The sequence below is a fragment of the Triturus cristatus genome, chromosome 11, assembly GCF_964204655.1.
Source record: "Triturus cristatus chromosome 11, aTriCri1.1, whole genome shotgun sequence".
Taxonomy (NCBI): domain Eukaryota; kingdom Metazoa; phylum Chordata; class Amphibia; order Caudata; family Salamandridae; genus Triturus; species Triturus cristatus.
In genome coordinates, this window is record NC_140594.1 from 233,631,294 (window position 1) to 233,651,271 (window position 19,978).

General features: G+C 45.3%; 1 protein-coding gene across 1 annotated transcript in view; it reads left to right on the forward strand.

Annotated features, from left to right (window-relative positions):
- Positions 1 to 19,978, forward strand: part of GRK3 (G protein-coupled receptor kinase 3) — a 1,147,860-nt gene that overhangs the window by 222,304 nt on the left and 905,578 nt on the right. Inside the window, exon 2 of the mRNA XM_085636358.1 lies at positions 15,277 to 15,353. Within this exon, the coding sequence (XP_085492484.1) occupies positions 15,277 to 15,353 (77 nt within the window). The remainder of the gene's footprint in view (positions 1 to 15,276; positions 15,354 to 19,978) is intronic.

Sequence of the window (19,978 nt, forward strand, 5' to 3'; positions counted from 1 at the left end):
AGGATCTAACTTGTTGTGAGGAAAACCATAGCAGACCAACAAATATCAGGACTGTGAAGAAAATCCTGTATGGACACAAATGCTATGTATACCAATAATGGGAATTGATGAAGAGCAATTTCATCTACCTTGTAATTCTTCATGGGGTCTTATGCGTTTACAGGTGCTGATTTAATTTATACAAGTTTGTTGTCTCCATATTGGCGTGATATTTCTTTTACTGTGACGTAATCAGCATTTCTCGTGTAGTAAAGCCACACCCACATGATGTGCATGGATACGTGTTCTACAGATTTCAATTCCAGGAGTATTGTTTTGAATTCTATTTGTAACATTAATTCTATCAGGAGCAGGTCTAGCATCTCTAATGAGATTTCAGGGTTCGCTGTCAATGTGCCTAAAATAGCTATGGTAGACTCTATTGTTGTATCGGAAAAGTTTTCTACTTTAGTCTGAATACATTCTTCCTTGTTTTGAAGAGCCTATGTACATCAATATCGGTTTTGGAATGTAGTAGCTGTAAAGCAAATATTCTGTGTGCAAGTAACTAATGTACACACAGTTATGAATGTGACCTTTTGGCAATGTAACTCTAGATAACATGTTTAATTATGCACTTGCATATTTTCATATATGCTAGCTATACTTGTATAATTTTATTCCATGCTGGTGGAATCAATACATAATGAATTATTATCTGTGCTTATGGCATTGCTAACATTGCACATAACAAACATGGCATTAAAAATGAATTGCAAATGGCATACTGTAGTTATGTTTATACTGATATAGTATGCGATGAAGTGGGGGGTTCTCTGACTCTTAAGGGTGGCATTATTAAAGATACTCGCAAATTATCAAGTGCTGGACATATACCTTATTAATGTAGTCAATCAAACAGGGTTTGTAAAGGGCAGTTTCTCACCCGTGAGGGTCTCAAGGCGTTGGGGGTGGGGTGGGGCGGCGGCAGAGCAGACTAAGTGTCGAGTTCATCTGAAGAGCCAGGTCTTGAGGTCCTTCCTGAATTGCGGCAGCGAGGGTGATTTCCTGAGGTGGATGGGCTTGGTGTACCATGCCTTGGAGGCAAGGTAGGAGAAGGACATTTTTCCGGTTCTGTTCTTGTGGATTCATGGCTGTTCTTGTGGATTCGTGGGACGGTAGCCAGGGAAAGCGGGGTGGAGCGGAGGTGTCTGTTGGGTATGTGGAATGTGAGGTGGTGATTCAGGTATGCAGGTCCAGCGCTGTGAAGGGCCTTGTATGCGTGGGTTTGAAGATTGCTTTAGCAAAGCTAATGAATACTAGTGCTCAGAGGAGCCACAAAGGCATTTCAGCCTTGTATGAAGGTTACACTGGCAACACTCAAATAAGAATGCGTTAAAATAAAACATGAACAACCTGATGGTAAAATAAATGTACTGTTGCTAAAATTATTATGTGTCGTCACACGTTCTGTGGAATCGAGACCTTGCCCATAGAAGGTGGCAGATGGCAAATTCAAATACAAGCAGAGTTTCAGGTTGTCATTTCATTGCTGTGAAACATGTAGTTTGTTGTTGTTGACCGTTGGCTTGCTGTTGTGCGAGACAGCCTTGTAGGTGCCCGGCTAACCCTTCCTTACATCCCTTATTTGACAAAGACCACATTTTGACGACTTATGCATTGGGTGACAAGGGGAGTGAGCCTTCTCTTACACAGGCGGGTCCATCTCTCATCACTCACAGGAAAAACCCTCACTCTACAATAACAAAGACACAACCCTCATCCTGCACTCCTAAAACATACCACTTACCCTGCCCTCACACAGACACACAGGCGTACCCATGACATCATATCCACAAAACATATCCTTCACTGACCGTCCACTTCTAGGCACACTGTCCCTTTTATACACTCAAAACTCACCCCTTACCCTAAATGCACATAGTTGCAATGCTTACCCTGGCCCTGATCTCACAGAAGCACCCCTCTCACCGAGCACTCATTTAGACACACCTCTGCCTACTAGCAAATTAAAAGAACGGATAGCTAAACAAACCAAATAAATGGTGGTAGTTATACCTGTGTTGCTCTTTCCAGGTACTTAACATCACAGACTAAGTACACATAGAGCAGAGTACCTTTAACTCCAGTCAGGGTACTCCTTGGAGAAAAAGGTGAGGGCTGCCCAAGTTCCACCATTTGTCAGGGTGGAAGTTGTTGCGAAACTTGACAATCACACAGTTGGATCCTAAAACACAGTGACCTCAATCCCCCTCAGCCTACATGTCAAACAGCGTAACATGCATCATGACGGACAAGTGAAAATATCAGTAAGGAATAAACAAACACTCCCTCTAGACCAATGTTCTGCCAGAGACCAATCAGGCAACCAACTGACTTAATACCAGCCATAAAACGTGTCCATCAAACAGATAAAGCAAAATAAAACACATTTTCAAGCAAAGCCTTTGTGTTGTTTCTTTACCGATCTATTTTTTGACCCACCAGTTTCTTCCTCTATTCAGCAACAAAACGTTTCTGAATAGGCCAGACAAGATGAAGTGCCCTACAACGAGGAGACCGGAACAATAGAAGACTAAAACCACTTGTTGATACCAAACCATGCTCCGAAGGAGCTCTTTGAAAATGTGCCGGGAAGTCAGGTTTCCTTGAAGGATGCAGCTGGCTGTTACTTGAGGGTCTGTCTCCAGGTAGTAGCACAGACAACCCTTAGTTTGCCAACTTTGGAGAATCCCCAGGACTGGAAGCAGGGATGGCTTTGGAATACGCAACTGTTTTATGTGAAACACTGGGCTGTGATCCCTACACCTGTCTTAAAGCACTAACAGTGGTTGGCAGCCATTACTGCCTATTCTGTGACCAGCGCTGAGTGGAGGAGGACACGCAAGGGATGGCTGAAGATGATCAGGGTGGTGTGGGCTGCGCTAGCTTTCACCTCTCGTACACTGCTTAACCCAGATGTCCAACTCTCTGCACCAAGACTATGGCTGCCAAACTGCATGGGCTCGTCACCAGTAGGAATGCAGCAGACTCCACTTCTACAGGTAGGACCCTGCACTGTTTGTTGGGAAGCAATGGGACCGCATAGCTTGTCGGCAAGTACTGTTACCGCTACCTCGTACACCTGTCAACATGATGGAACCTTCCTCCAGGACTGCAGCCTCTGTCAGATTGACGTGAGACCCCTTTGGTTCTTGCAGCGTCCAAGTATCTCCCAGTTGGTCCTGAAATATGCCTTGGATGCTGCTTCTGTTTCCAGCACAACACCGGCTTCTTTGCTGTTACGTTGCCTTTGCGGATGGGGAGGGTATGCATTTTTTGGAAGACAACAAACAGTTTGGTGGTGGGCAGGCATATAAAGAAGAAAAGATACAGAATGCAAAATGTTTTGATAGTGTTGAGGGATGGAAGATTGAAAATATAATGTACCAAATGGAGAAGCGCCAATTGTCTTGCATCTAGGGTATGAGGATTAAGTGAAACCTAAAGAGACGTTGGGGAAATCCTGGGCTTAATTTGAGCCGATGTTTGCAGGTGCTCAGCATGGCATTTAATTTTCAACAGCGGCACATTAGACAATCCACCACATGGTAGCACTGTTTGTCTACATTTAGTGCGAGCACATAAACAGTATTTATTAATTCAATATGCATTCAAAAGCGACAACACAACCCCATGCCGTTTTTATAGCTTTGGGTGGTCATCAATAGACCAAATGGTCACAATTGCAGGAGTGTGATGGTTAGTTGTTGTGTTGTGCCTTTGGCAGCACTGGCCAGGTCACTGGTGGTGCAAGCTGCAGTGGCCTTCTGAGAAGGGCCCTGACATTTTTGTTTTTACAGATAAAGCACTGGTAAAATCATTATCAGAGACAGACACCCACAAATAAAGATGGTTTCAGGTCCTACTTGTAGAGAATAACTGTAATGGATTTTACTGCGTGCATTCACCCACTGTGTTTGCTAATGAAGAACAATGTGGGGTATACATATGGAGTGAAGGTGCAGTGCATTTGACAGAACAGAATGGGAGATATATAACTCTACACTGGTAAAAGAGTTTGCTCCTGGGATAAGCGTGGTGTTTACACCTGGTGCAAGCAATAAAGGGCTGCATGTAGTTATGCCACCTAGGGAAGATGCATTGGCAAAGCAAGTGTTATGTTTTGTTAAAAATAGGTCTGCAAACAGCTGTCTGTAACCAAGACCTAAAAAGGAAGAGAGGGTATAATAATGTGTCTCAGTAGCATTAATGTGTGCAGAAGAAAAATAGTCTGAGAGGAAGAGATGCTTGGTTGTTTTGGGGGCACATTACTTGCTTATGTCAAGGAACCATTGCTATGGTTTATAACCATTGAAGACATTCAAAGGACTTTTTCGAGAGTTGAAGTAATGTGGTTAAAATAATAGTAATGGATTTATAAAGTGGAATACATGCCAGGCATGGGAAATATGACAGCAGATGTACTGCAGAATGGAGAATAAGAATCAAATGAAGAGGGAAGTCGAGCACAGGCAGGAAGAATTTTAAGAAACCACAGTATTTTTGGCAAAAGAGTGGAAATTGAACATTTTCCACTCCAGAAATGTTTCCACTGATTTATTGTTAGAAAGAGTAAAGCTTGGGTCGATGGTTAACGGACAGTAAAGTCAGATGAAGGCACAAGAACTTATGTTTTGGGATGTTCGGTGGGAGGTAGTTTTTACTGAAAAGGAGCAAATTGCTCTGCCAATAGGTTTCGGAAACAAAATGGGAAGCATTGGTCAATGATGGGTATTTAGGCAAAGCGAATAGAATAGTAAAAGATTTGTACTTGTGACCAGGGGCAGATACTACAGTAGAAAGGTTACATAGGAATGTCCTATTACTTACCGGTAATCTTCATTACTCCGGGTCCCGTAGTCCTCGACACCGTCATTGACAAGTGAGATGTAACTATCTCACTGACAGAAAAAGAACGAAGGAATGCTGGACCTACCCTTCCCCCTCCCACTGGGAGTACTTAAGGAGTACCGTCCCAGCATTCCTCCTGAAATACCAAGCCCCAATGAAGGCCGGCAGACAGGGAGGGAGGGAGGGAAGTCATGACGGTGTCGAGGACTACGGGACCCGGAGTAATGAAGATTACCGGTAAGTAATAGGACATTACCCCCAGGTCCCTCCGTACTCTACACCGTCATTGACAAGTGAGAAATACCAAAGCAAACACCGGCATTCATACCAGAAAACACAACAAACCACCAGGATAGCAAACAAACCCAGAGATTTATTGGAAATAAAGTAGCAAAAAACATTTAGGAGCGAACAGAGCTCAACACCCCCAATGCGAAACCTCCATCATCCCCCAACAGATTAAGGAGGCGATAATGCCTGATGAAAGTATTGGAAGAGGCCCACGTGGCAGCCCTACAAATCTCAGAGAGAGGAACACCCCGAACCTCCGCCCAAGAAGCAGCCACCCCTCTCGTAGAACGACCCTGAACCCCCAAAGGAGGAGGAGAACCAGACAGAGAGTAGGCCAAGGAAATGACTTGCTTCAGCCAACGGCCGATGGACACAGAAGAAGCCTTACTCCCAAGCGAAGCCGCACCAAAGGAGACAAAAAGGGAGTCCGACTTGCGAAAAACCGCCGTACGGTCCAGATAAATGCGCAAAGCCCTGCACACATCTAACAAAGACCACTGGGGACCACCAGGAGAATCCAAAACAGAGCCCAGGGCAGGTAAAACCAACTCCTGACACCTGTGAAATTGCGAAGAAACCTTCGGCACAAAAGAAGAATCCAGGCGGAGCACCACACCCTCCTGCGTGAAGAAAAGCAAAGGAGGCCGCGCCATCAAGGCTCCCAACTCCCCAAGACGACGTGCAGAGGTGACAGCCACCAGAAAAACCACCTTGAGAGTGAGAAATTTGAAATCCACCACATCCAAAGGCTCAAAAGGAGGACCGATCAAAACCCGCAGGACCAAAGGCAAATCCCACAGGGGAAAGGAAGGACGAGGAACAGGCCGAGAAACAGTAAAACTGCGTAGAAGACGAGAAACCAAGTCCTCAATATCCGAAAGATTCCCGCACGGGGAACGAAAAGCCCGAACAGCGGCCCACTGGGCCCGCAGAGTGGACACAGCCAAACCCTTCTCGAAACCTTCCCACAAAAATTGAAGGACAACCTGCAAGGAACAGAACAAAGGGGAGACCCCCAACGCCGAACACCAACGATCAAAATTACCCCAATGCCTATCATAAGCCTTAAGGGTAGAAGGCCTCCGGGAACGCTGAAGAGCCACCACTAAATGCTCCGGAAAACCGCGCCGTCTCCAACCCTGCCTCTCAACTTCCACACCGACAACCGCAACCGGAGAAGTGACAGGCACGGGGAAGACCGAAGTGGAGACGGAGACAGTGGAAGAAACCAGGGAACCTGCACCGCCAAAAGACGCACCGTCGGAAACCAGGACCTCCGAGGCCAAAACGGCAGGACCGCCACCACTTCCCGATCCTCCTGACACAAACGGGCCAGAAACCTGGGAACCAGAGCCAGGGGGGGGAAGGCATAGAGGAGACGCGACGGCCACGGGAGAGACAGAGCGTCCACCCCCCAGCAACCCTCCTGCAGAAACCGGGAGCAAAACCGAGGGAGCTGAGCATTGTGCCGGGAGGCAAAGAGGTCCAGAAAGGGACGCCCAAACCTCCCGCACACAAGCCGAAACGCAACCGGGGTGAGAGACAACTCCAGAGAATCCGGAAAGCACCGACTCAGGGCATCCGCCACAAAGTTGTCCACTCCCCGAAGATGAACCGCCGTCAGAGACAGCAGATGGCCCTCCGCCCAACAAAACAGGGGCACCACTATCGCGTTCAAAGAAGCCGAACGAATCCCCCCTTGATGATTCAGATAAGCCACCGTCACCATATTGTCGGACCGCACCAACACGTTCCGACCGAGCAACAGATCCCGAAAACCCATCACAGCGCGGGACACCGCCGTGAGTTCTCTCCAGATGGACGAACGGCGGCTCTCCAGGATGGACCAACGACCCTGAAGGGAGCGAGACCCCAAGGTCGCCCCACAACCCAAAGCGCTGGCATCCGACGTCAAGACCAGAGAAGGAGAAGACTGCAGGGGCAGACCCAAAGACAGATGATCCCTCACAGACCACCAAAGAAGAACCGGGAGGACCACCGGAGACACAGGAATAAGAACATCCAAGTCGCGGGACAGGGGATCCCAGAGAGACAGGAGGTACACCCAAAGGGGGCGCAGATGAAAACGCGCCCAGGCCACCGTAAAAACAGTCGCCGCCATCAGACCCATAAGACGCAACCAAAGGCGCACCGGAAAGGCACCCCCCACCCGGAAACGACGAGCAAGGGACACCAACGTCACAACCCGAGGCTCGGGGAGGAACACACGGTTCAGATCCGAACGGAAGCGGGCCCCAATGAAAACCATGTCCTGGGACGGCGTCAGTTGACATTTGGGAAAGTTGATCAGGAAACCATGGGCCCGCAACGCCGAGCACACCACCTCCCTGGCCTCCAGCAACAGGACCCGAAATGGAGCATGGATCAACCAGTCGTCTAAATAGGGGTACACCATCACCCCTTGGAGATGAAGCCACGCAACCAAAGGCGCCACCACCTTGGTAAACACCCTTGGCGCCGACCGGAGACCGAAGGGCAATACCATGAACTGGTAATGACGCCCCTGAACACAAAACCGCAGAAACCTGCGGGACCGAGGATGGACCGAGACATGATAATACGCATCCTGAAGATCGAGGGTACACATGAAGTGACCTGGCAGCACCAATGGAATCACCCTCTGCAAGGTCTCCATGCGGAAAGGAATCTTGGCCACCCATTTGTTCATCACCCGCAGATCCAAAATCAAGCGGAAACCCCCCGTGTTCTTTGGAACCAGAAAGACCAGGGAATAGAAACCCAACCCCGTCTCCAACGGAGGAACCTCCTGAATGGCATCCTTCCGAAGAAGGTCCAGAATCCCGAGAGAAAGATGAGACCGCTTCACACGACTCGAAGGCCAAGGAGTCGGCCGAACACCCGAGTCTGGAGGAGGAGCCGTAAACTCCAGAACATAACCCTGGCGAATGATGTCCAACACCCAGACGTCGGAACAAGACTGAACCCAGGCATCCAGGAAGAAGCGCAGCCGCCCTCCAACCAACAACCCGGGAACCACCGCCAAAGAGTCAGGAACGTGGCTTGGCAGGAGGAGAGGACTTAGCCTTACGGTCCCGACCACGGCCAGAAGCAAACCTACCCTGGCCTCTCACAAACTGCCTACGAGAAGCAGGGCGAAAGAAAGATTTGGGTTTAGAAGGGACAGGAGCAGTAGCAGAGACTTTAAAAGAAGAAGAATGCTTCTTTTCCTTAAACAACTTGTGCAATTTCGCCTCCAACTCCCCCCCAAACAACATTGTACCCTGAAAGGGCAACCTCAAAGCGCATGCTTTCTGCGCAGAGTCAGTTTTCCAGTCCTTAAGGACAAGACTGCGACGTGCAGCCACACAAGCCCCCCCGGACAGAGCAGAAGCACGCACAACGTCAAAGGAGACATCAGACAGCAGCTCCACCTGACGCTCAATCTGCTCCAGCAAACCAGAACAGTCCGTGGCATTATCCATAGACTGATAGAGAGACTTCAGGTCAGACAACAGGGACTGCGACACATAAGTCCCGTAGATGCCCGCCCTCAAGGCCAGGTGGGAACCAGAATACACCTTACGGAGCGCCACATCCGCTTTCTTGTCAACCGGATCCTTCAGCACAGCATCTTCAGCAAGGGAAGTACGCCCCACCAAACTAGCCACAAATGAGTCAATAGGAATTGTATCAGGCAGTTCAGTAGCCATATCCTGCAGAGGATAGAGTTTAGCCATGAATCGCGGAATCAGGATGCGATCAGGATCAGCCCACTCGCGCTTCAAAACATCCTTGATGAAGGGATGGACAGGTACATCGACAGCGGCAGCACTCTGAAATTGTCGCAACAAAGGGCCCCTAGAGGTACTAGGCGCGTCCCCGTCAGGGAACCCCATGTTCTCTTTAACATGCTGCACAATAATGGTCATAGCATCCTTGTCCACATATTTGCCCTTCAACTCCTCATCCCCCAAACCAGCAGACTCATCGCCACTAGAGGCCGAAGAAACAGGAGCAGGACACCTGCGACGGGAACCAACATCACCCATCTCAGTCAAGGTTTCCCTGATCAAGCGCTTAATATGCGCATCAGCACCAGCATCACGGTGCCGGGACCTGGCAGGTGAGGGAGACCTGGAAGCAGAAGAAGAAGAGGAAGACCTCTCCCGGTGATGTCTTTTCCTGGAATGCTTCCCCATCGCAAAGAACACACCAACAACAGCAAAATCGCCAGAGATGACAACCGCTATGCGGTACTCACCCCAAACGCTCGTTTTAACGAGTTTCCCAAAGCCGGCAACCTCGAGGCGCCTGACTTCCGTCCACACGATCAAAAACCGGAAGTCAGGCATGACGACTTCCGGCCGGGGAAGGAGCTCCAACCAATCCAGAGGAGCAGCTCGGCCACGCCCCCCAGCAAGCCCGGCAGGCCAGGGGAGGCGGCCATCGGGCCAAGAAGAAACCAACGCGGTATTACACCGCCGCGAGGTTCACGAAAATGGAGAGGCCCGCGCCACTCCCCCCAAGCCCAGCAGGGAGGGAGAGGCCAACAACGAAGGGCCGCCGGCACCAGGTAAGAACCAGCAGCCACAACGTAAAATCCAGAAAGAAGGCAGGAGCGCCCCCGCTCCTGCCGCGTCCTTACACCGTCAGGAAGACAGAAAAAGAACAGGAGGAATGCTGGGACGGTACTCCTTAAGTACTCCCAGTGGGAGGGGGAAGGGTAGGTCCAGCATTCCTTCGTTCTTTTTCTGTCAGTGAGATAGTTACATCTCACTTGTCAATGGCGGTGTCGAGGACGGAGGGACCTGGGGGTAATAGCAGCTGATGTGAAACACAGACACAATGCAGAAAGTCATGTAGCCTACTTAGGGTCCCAGCTTGTGTCTTACAGTGCTAGGATAGAAGGTCTGCATAGATATCATGGTATAAGTCAATTGGAATTTACTTTCTAGATTCAGTGGATTACTACAGTATGTGGCCTGAGCTGCCAATTCTGAGAGAGTTGGTACTGAAGTCTTCCTGAAACTCTAGAGTGAATTATTTAGAGGCCTGACTTCATACATTGTAGGTGTCAACTGACTGCAGAATACATTTTACGAAATAAAGAAGTTCTTGAGCAGCTAGACAATGGTATTGTACCATCAACGTGGCGTGGGTTTGGTAGAATGGTATACTTGAGTGGTGAAGGTAAATATAGCACTGGCTCTGAACGAGTGTAGTGCCACAAAGAATAAGTATGTTTTGAATATCTTGTGGGCTTGGACAACATCAACCCACGAGATGAGAGGGTGTCTTTAAACTGAAGTGACGGAGACTACCACATGGAAATGCAAGGTTACATCAGGGGAAATGAGAAATTTCAGAAAGATGATTTGGACTATAAATGTCAAGAAAAAAGTGGAGAAGGCACAGAAGAGTAATAAAGCATTTCATGATGTGACTCAAAGTTCTTTTAGTGAGAAGACGGAGATAGGACAGTTGGTGAGGGTAAAGAAGGCAGGATTGGCGAAGGTAGGAGAAGCAAGGTAAATTGACCTGTTTGAGGAGGTGCAAGTATTGTGCCAGGTAACATTGTTGATCAATGGAAAACTATAGCTTTTTGAATATTTCTTTTGTTCAAATCTTTTCAACAGTAAAACAGCATATCAGACTAGAAAGCAAGATACATTATACTAGCCTCTACCATCAACCCACCACCCATACAAGTCATTATTTCAACCCTCACACAGATGGACAGACTATATTTCGAATCTCTCATTTCAGTTTGTCTCACCATACTATTGTGGTAGTCCAGCGTGTGTCCTAGCAGGAGCCGGGGCATCAGGTGGGCAGTCTTCCCAGCCAAGGTTTTATCCGCAAGCAGGACCTGTACATGTAAGATCTCACCTTCATTGTTCCCATGCGGCACTTCGGTCCTTGCCATCTAAGACATATCTCTAATCCTAAGGAGTCGCAGCTCTCAAATATGTTTGTAATGGGCGCCAAATGTTTTTTGGTCTGCTACTTGGGGTAAGGTAGCATAATACATTTGTGATTGGTCATTGCAATATGTGAGATCTGCCAGCCAGGTATTAGCCTTGGGAATTCCATTTCTCCTCCATATACAGGCCACCTGCCTTTTGGCCAACAACATCGGTATGAAGCCAAATCCTCTAATTGTCACTAGCAGATGTTCTGTATATCCTAAAATGGACATCTTGGGGGTCGGGGACCCAGACTGTGGCGTTTAAGTAGAACTTCATGATGTGCAAGAAGAGAGAGGAATGGAGTATGTGAATTGGTTCTACTGTAAAGAGTCTGATGAAAGATGCATTGTAGATGAAATAAGGTTGAGCTCGAGGAAGGAGGCAAACTAAATAGAGACGGCTGCAAAATTGGAAGAAGAGTTAGGAAGAAAGAAGTTAAACGCATGAGAGTGATGCTGAAACCTCGAGGCCTAGTGCGCGTGTTAAGAAAGCAACAAAGAGATATTATGGTCATCTTTGCGGGGAGTCTGTATATCACTTGTTTTTATGAAGGGGGGAAATTCTGAATAAAGTATCTCTGTACTTACGGATACAAATGCGTCGAGCATTATGTCTGCTGCTCTTATGTAGAGGGCAGTGAGATGAGGCAATTCTGTATTCTGGGTGACAATTGTTATGTGCCAGTATGTTGGCGTTCTTTGGGCGTTGGGGGCAGCTGGGTGAGCACTGAGCTGTGTACAGGATGGAGTTATAAAGATAAGTTGAGTGCTTCAAGGGCCGGGCGTGTACATTCCTCACATATTCTGTGTCACAAGAACTCTGATAGACACATTCCCCCTGAACATGCGCGCTGTGCTCCTGTTCTCTGTCACTGTCCGTTTTATAATCGTCATCCGTCTCTTGGAACACACTATGCGGTGGCTTGCATTTCTGTTTTGATAATTAGTTCAGTTATAGTGCTATGCTTACATTTTCAGCTGAACATGAATTCTCCATTCTTACAAGAATGCCCTGCAGGGTACCCATGGTTTGTACTAAGTATTGACTTTATTTTATAGCAGAGAAATATATTTTCTGCAGCAGACGCTTAATGTTTCCGGTTTGTGTGGGATTGTTTCATTGGCCACACTTTGGAACTGAATCTAATTCTTTTCATACTGGCAGTGCCTGTACTACAAAAAGTGACAGATTGAAGAGGCTGAAAGAGAAAAATACTATCTATCAAGGTGACGTTGCGAGTTACATTGTCAAAGTTGCAATTCTTTGAGAATTGCAAGTAAAAGGGGGATTTGGGGGGAAGGGTTAGGGGGCTTTCCCCTTCCTTGTGACTTGCGATAATAGGCGTCAATTGTTTCGTACTGCGTATGCAGCTGCAATGCATTGAAAGTTTACCAACGGCTTGTTGCACTTGGTGAACAGTAGCCAAGTGGAAGCTTCTGAAGGGGCAGCCATGAGCTTCCGGCGGAAAGGGCGGGGCAGACAACGGTTCCATAGATTCCAGTGGTTAAGTTCTAAAATGTTAAGTGCCAGGGCTCTGACAAAGAGGCCACTGCAGCTTGCACCACCCATAGCCAAAACAACTACCAACCATCTCTCTCGCATGTAACTGTGACAGTTCAGATTATTCAAGGTCCCCAAAGCTGAAGGAATGGCCGGGGAGGAAGGTATTAGCATTTTTAATGGATATAGTAGTCCTAATAAATTCGATTAGATGATGCTGCCGAGCACCAGAAACCAATTAAGTGCTGGTGCTGAGCACCGGAAAGCACCGGCTCAAATTAAGCACTCCTCCTCCACCCTTCCGCTGGTGCGGACAGTGCTTCTATGGACTGCTGCCTCTTCTACCCTACGTCTCTTTTGTAACGTGTTGGCTACAGGGTAAGCCAGTGCTGTAGCGGGGTCCACTGCCCTTTCAGGCCTCCATCTCTGCATTTAGAGACAAGCGCAAGCATTAACAGAATGCACCCCGGCTCATGTCTCACTGAGACAGGATTCTGTGAGGCCATTGTAGGCTGTGCCCTATTGTTCAGCGCAGAGTTTTATCTGGCACGGCAAGTGCTGTGTAAAAACAGAGCTTCAGTGTGACCCGGGCCAAAAATAGATCTGACTTTGAGCAAATATAATCAGGAAACGTGTTTGTTCGGGGTCTGTTTACAGCTCCATTATTTGGGTGAGAGGGCTCCCCTGCTGCTCAGGACTCTTTCGGTTGTGAGTGTATACAATGACGTGGGGAAGGCCAGAGCGAAGCCATTGCTCATAATTACCGAAACTGCAGGTCATATTAGTGCAGCTAATGTAAAGCAGCTGAGCGGGGCGCAGCCTTCCAAGAAGGATTAGAGGAACAGACAGTGGCTCCGAGACACTCGCTGCTATTTTTAGGCCGCAGATATATTACATCCATATGACAATGCAGGGCTGTGGAAAGGAATGGTGCTCCACTTAAGTAGACAGATTGAGAAGTGATTTTAGAAGTGGGTGTTTACTCCCAATCAGGTGTTGCCTGCAGTGGAAAATATGCAAATGAGTTGCTGCTGGGGAAAATGACAAGTTATTCCAAACTTTGTTTTTGCCTCTCCAGGAGGAGATCACAGTTAATGCCTTTGCTTGATGTATTTATTTATTTATTTTAGCAGAGGGAAATAAAAGTTTCGTGCATTAAAGACTACTGTAGTAAGTGGCTGCAGGCACACTTACTTTATTGATAATATTTTTGGGTGTGTTACCCCCTTTTATTATTTAGAAGGCATATAACACTATTAAATGTGCACTATGCCAGTTAGAAGCAGTGACTCACATTACAAGTGTGCACTGCATTCTAGACTGCGCTAGAGCTTAGCGTCACCAACATTTAGGCCGACATTTGATTTTCTGTTCCAGCAGTTAAGAAAATCGTGGTCGCGGTGGTCGTTGATCATTCAGGGCAAATGTCTTTCTTCCTCCTGTCAGGCAGGATACATATCAAAGAAAACCAAGTTACACCAGCAGCACTGCAAAAATGGTACTAGCCGCCCTCTCCTTCTGGTATGTTGGCCAGGCTACGCCTGAAAGCTGTCCCTTTTAAACTAAATTGGTAAGATTACGTAAAGTTTGCTCTGGTGCAAAACCTTATGTAAACTGTTTGGATGCTTCTGAAGTAGGAATTGGGGTAAGCAGTGGTTGTGTCTTAAATACTTTTGAAGAAGGACAAAAATGAGAGCATCAGAACTTGCTTTATTTTTGCTGTGATGCAATGATGCAAAGCGGAGCCAATTCATGTTTCTTCTTTTTAAAATGAGAAATCTGAAAGTAAGTTTGAAGAAAAATATTCAGTTCTTTCTTAAGTTGAATTAATTTTTTTGTAACAAATGTTTTTGTAGAACTTTTTTTTCTTTATTGGTTATGTTATTGTAGAAGAAAAACAGATTAAAGCACAATTTTTTCATACATTTTTGCCATGGTTTAAAATAAATCCATTATATAATCTCCATTTACCTTCAGGCAGAAAAATCTGTGTAAAAAAAAAACCACTTGCTATTTTTTTCATTCTTATTTGTTCAAATATCTGTGAAATATAGAGTGACGTGCATCGGAATGTTATGCTTTAAGTGTTCGCATTCAAATGCAGGGCAGTTCCAGGGCAATTTTATAATAAAAGTCTGCCTAAGACACTATCAGCAGGGGTGTCACAATGATCACAGAGGCATCAAATGTGACCAGATTAATAAGATAAGAGGAAGCAAAATCTTTGTTTCTGTTGAGTTCCCAAAAATCCATGCAAAGATGCAGTCCAAATGTAAATGCTGTCTCCAGTGATGAATGGCTAAAGTAGAATACATATTCACAAAAATCCATGTGTGGCACCCTGAACCAGTCCTTGTTTTCTGTTACCATCACTTTTCATGCTGTGATTTATCAGTCTTTATTTCTAAGGTTAAATGCGGGCCAACAAGTCTCAGAATGCAAACTTATGTTGATTCAAGAGCCAGGGCTAGACTGAGGTGTTTCTCGTGTCATGGATCAGTTTGGCAGCCACACTATATGCTCCTTGTCTCCTTTTCAGTCTCCTAATGATGTCAGACATGCTCCTTGCTACTGTGTATTCAGACATTTCCATCAGCCTGACTTCCGAGAGCTAAGTCTTTCTTTGCTTTCTACCTTTCAGTATCCGAAGTGTGATGCAGAAGTACCTTGAAGAGAGAGGGGAGCTCGCCTTCGACAAGATTTTCAATCAGAAGATTGGTGAGTTGAACAGACGGCAATAATTTGTTGGTATTTAAGTACTGTATTCATTTAATATACACAGTGACACAACTAGAAAGAATATTGTCAAAGACAAACACAAAGGATTACCTTCATTTTAGGAACAAAAATATTCATTGGAGTAAACTATATATCAACGAGAGAACAGCTATTTTCACACCCATGCTTGAAATTGCTAATTCTATTTTTTTCAGCAAGGGCGAAACCTTTCAATAGGAGCTAAATTCACTTTTCCTCTTTTTCACATGATACTTTCCCATTTTCACAGCATTTATTTGTAGTTATAGTAATAAGTTTCTCAATCCGTAGGTTCATATCATAATTTCAGGAATTTTGTTAAAAAATATGTTTTCACAGGACAGATGTGGAATCGTTTGTTGAGCTGTGCACTATTGCTGCTCAAATGTCAAAGTTGTACTGGGCTTGCCAATGAACAGGCTCCTTTAAGAAGTGAAGTATGCAGAATGAAATATGTTTTTCTTCTTCTTGAGTGCTTAAGGATGTTCCCTGGTGTAAAGACATCATGTGCCAAGGATTTATTTTTAGCCCAGGCTATGATTAATCACCCACAATGTTTTAAAAACAACACACTAAACAATGGTTTTCCATGTATACTTTATGCTATTTGGGTCAAGTCCATGCTGCAGCTTTCTAAAAGAGTTTAGTTGTCTTTGTGTGTTTATTTTCTTCCTCTGGGAACTTCGTCTAATTTTCTTGACATCTCCAGTTGGGATTCCATGTCACACAGGGCACAGATGGTGTCAGTGACACTGCAGGAATGTAAAGCAAAGAGCACTGTTGTGTGTTACCACAATGTGGAGATATTTTCCAAGCGGTATGCTAGTCATTACTGCAACAGTTTCACAAATTGCGTTGCTAATGAACAACAGAAATCTGCAGCGCTGATGGAAGGGTAGTACATTGGCTTCCATCCCTGCTCGACCCGCAGCACAGAGCACTGGCTAGGGAGCTGGAGTGTTGGACTGTGTCCGAGAGAGAACTTAGTGCCTTAGTTTGTGTTTGACAGACGGGCTTCTTGGTCAAGACGTGGCAGATATTCTGTCCGCCATATTACAAGTTCCAAGAGATGGGGCAACATTTTGCCCCAAACCAGTGCACAGCAATTTTTGCCATTGAGGCGAGATTACTCCATGTTCAATGATTTATTAATTTTTTCTTTACTTACTCCTTTTTCTTGTATTTGGTTTCTCTGAAAATATAGTCCACACGCAAAAATATTTGCCATTTTTCAACGTTTATTTATGTTCCCAATGTGTCCATCGGACCTCTATGTAAGAACACGACTGAAGCTCTGTTCATCAAAGGCAGTGTTTATTCAAATAAAAACACAATGCATTTCGGGCTGAAAGCGCCCTTCGTCAGGGGTCACTGCCACAAACTTTAAAAATCCTCTGACCGCATCTGTGCATCAGTCTTGGTACAGTTTAAATGAATACATGTGTTTAACTTGGAAAAACGGTGTGCATCCCACTCCCTATTTATGACGCCATATTACAAATACCGTAGGCTGTAATTTTAATTATATTTTTAGCGCCTACTACCCTTGACGAGGTGTTGAAGCAAGCCACTTGAAATCTCATTGAGTGAGCGTCTGCCACGTTTGTGATGAGTAACCACCCGCCAAACTCTCAATAAAGCCCACAGGACGCGGTCACTGAGCTCTGACAAGGCCCCAGCAACCTGACCTGCACATTTTGCCTGATTTATTTAAGAAATCCTTGGCTTATCCTTGGTAGTTTGTTCCAAGGTAGCAATGTGGTCATGATGGAAATGTTGTGTAGTATGGGTGCAACAACCACACAGTTCATATATGAAGAACAAAAGGACCAAATAAACATAAAAATAAAAGAGTAATAAAACAAGTCCAATCACATTCTTTGAAACGGATACAAAAAACATCAAAGGATGTTTAAAAATATAACATATAATCTAGAAGAAAAATGGGGCGAAATGAAAGCTAACTCATTTAGAAACCAAATTCATTTGAAGTATAGTGTTGTATTTTAGTAGCATTTGTATAGCTATCAATATCAGTGACGAAAAACAAAAGTTCACATGAAGTGCTTCTTGGAGGACAAGTAGCACACTACTTTATTCAACGTGGCTGATTGAGAAAGTGTGAATTTATAGTGGGATGTATGTAGGGAGAGTTTTGCTGGCATGCTTGAGTGATGCTTTTGGTGTTGTGCAAGAAACAGTAGCTGTACTTCCTATGTCAGTGTGAAAATGGAAGGAAATTAAAACCCCGGTGGGGTTGGTTGTAGCCACAGGGGAATCAGGAGGATATAAAGGAGGGGTACTTTCACCTCTGAACTCATCAGGCAGAGAAGCTTATAGTCACTCTATTTATTGGATGGTTTTATGTCCACTTTCATTATATTGAGCATTCAGTCATTTTGCATAACAGTGTTAGACTGTTAAGCTAGAGTTCATCTCTAAACTTACAACCAAGTTTGTAAGAATTTAAAACAAAAAAGATTAACTTTATAGTCTGTAGTGATCTCCACCAGGGCTTTTCTGTGTGTTCATTCAAGCAGTTTGTGGGTGCATATGGTCACATTTCACCTCTGAGCAAGTTGGTAAAATGTAATGTTTGAGGCTAAATAGTCGATGAACAATTAATTGGGAAGCTTCGGAGCAGGCAGGCCTTTCAAAAGGGTAAGAGGATGGTTTGAAAAGGGAATATGCTGTGCGAAAATCCTCATACTGTGGCACTGCTTCTTCAGACTACTAAAGAACTCTCATGACCTGCTCTAGTCACTAGACACAGAATATGACACCCGTCTCCACAGCAAAAAAAGCCATATCCATCGCAACTAGACTGTGGCAGTAGTGAATTCAAATATTCCGCTCATTAGACAAATACGATATTAAAAAAGCACCCCTCTGTGTTTTTTTTGTATACTTGGATTGTGACCAGATCTTCCAGCCATCATCACCACAATGGACACAACATGGAACACACAACAGGCACCTAACAGCCACTGATGTTGACTGATCACAAATTCCACTGATCACAGATGCCCACCCGCAACCCTCTAGCAGGATTTGCTCAGCATTGTTGCAGCTGCGGGTGATAGGTTCCCAGGTTCAGGACAATAACTGGTAATTCTCCGGTCTGGCAGTGTCTTCCTGAGTTTCATTCTGAAACAAGCCATTCTTCCTATTGCAGAATCTCACTCCCTGCGTGCTACAGTGCCTCCATAGACTGATGTGCAACGCGCATCCTGCCACAACTGTGGAAGCCTGGAAGTGAGTAACGTCCTTAGCCGCGATTTGATAGCCAGTTTTTGACTTTCCTTCTGGTCAATCTGCTAGGTCTAACCACTGGTAGCCAATTTGGCTGGTGATGACCTGGGTGTGTGTGTACCCTGCAATTGTAATTATTTCAAGTGTGAGTTTTCTTAATCTTCTGTTCTTCCCTCTTTGTGGATCATCTCACAGTTTAATCACTGAGATTTTCTAAGCACACCAACTGTTGCCTGGAATCCAATGTTTCACAGTTTGTCTTTGGAAGCGGCTATAGTGGATTAATGTCAGTTTTAACGTTATGCTTTCTTAAGGCAGTGTTTAGAACAAGTACAAACTTATATTCATTTGCTCCATCAAGACTGGTACTTAAACAACCTTCTTCTTCAGACAATCTAGTTGGGCTGCATGAAAAGACATACATGATCCTATTTTAGGGGCCTACATTTGAATTTATCACCATTGATCAGTCACCAAATAACTAAATAAAAATAATTCAAAAATTACTCCTCTGGGGATGTTCTTTTGTTACTCTGTACATATTTATATTCCAAGGAGGTGATAGAGTTGCCCTCTGAATGTTTATCATGAGCTGTTCCCTGTGTGTGGTTGTCACTGTTTGTTTTCCCTGCTTGGGTTTGCAATGCATTGCGGACACGTGCAGGGCAAATAAGCAAGAGGAGGACTTCCTGAAATAGGACCTCACCGTGCATTAAAAGCGATGGTCCTGTGGCAGATGGGCCACCATCTTTGATTGACCATTGACAGAACTGGCGGAGACTGCCACAGCTGTCAATCACAAATGCGCCTGCTCTCAATGGAGTGGGAAGCTGCCAGTTTATCACTGACAAATTGCGGATGAGGTCCTGAGTTTCTTCACTAGAACCCAGATGCCGCTGCAGAGAGTGCCATGGCATGCAATCATTCATCCCAGCAGGTTTTTAATGCCAGACATCTATTATAAGAAATCGGCTTTCTGCGCTTTCTTACCGCTTGCTGAAAATATTGCAAAAGAATATTTGAAAAGAAAATTTAATGCGAAGGGAGATCTGCTATATTGGATAAATTGGTGATATTGAAACATGTATACCAAGGAAGTGTTCACAAGCACAAATAGTAAATAGGACCGGCAGTTCTTTCGCCTTGCATGGCTTACATTTACAGATTTACATCTTTCTGGTAGAAAAGGTTTCCATTATATGCCAGGAATTGTCTGCTAATTAGTTTTCCAGTCATAATCCTGCAATTTTTTTTGAGGTTCTGTTTATTCACCTTGGCGAATGCATTTACCAATGTGTATTTTTTTTTTTAGCATTTTACAATTGTGTGGGTGA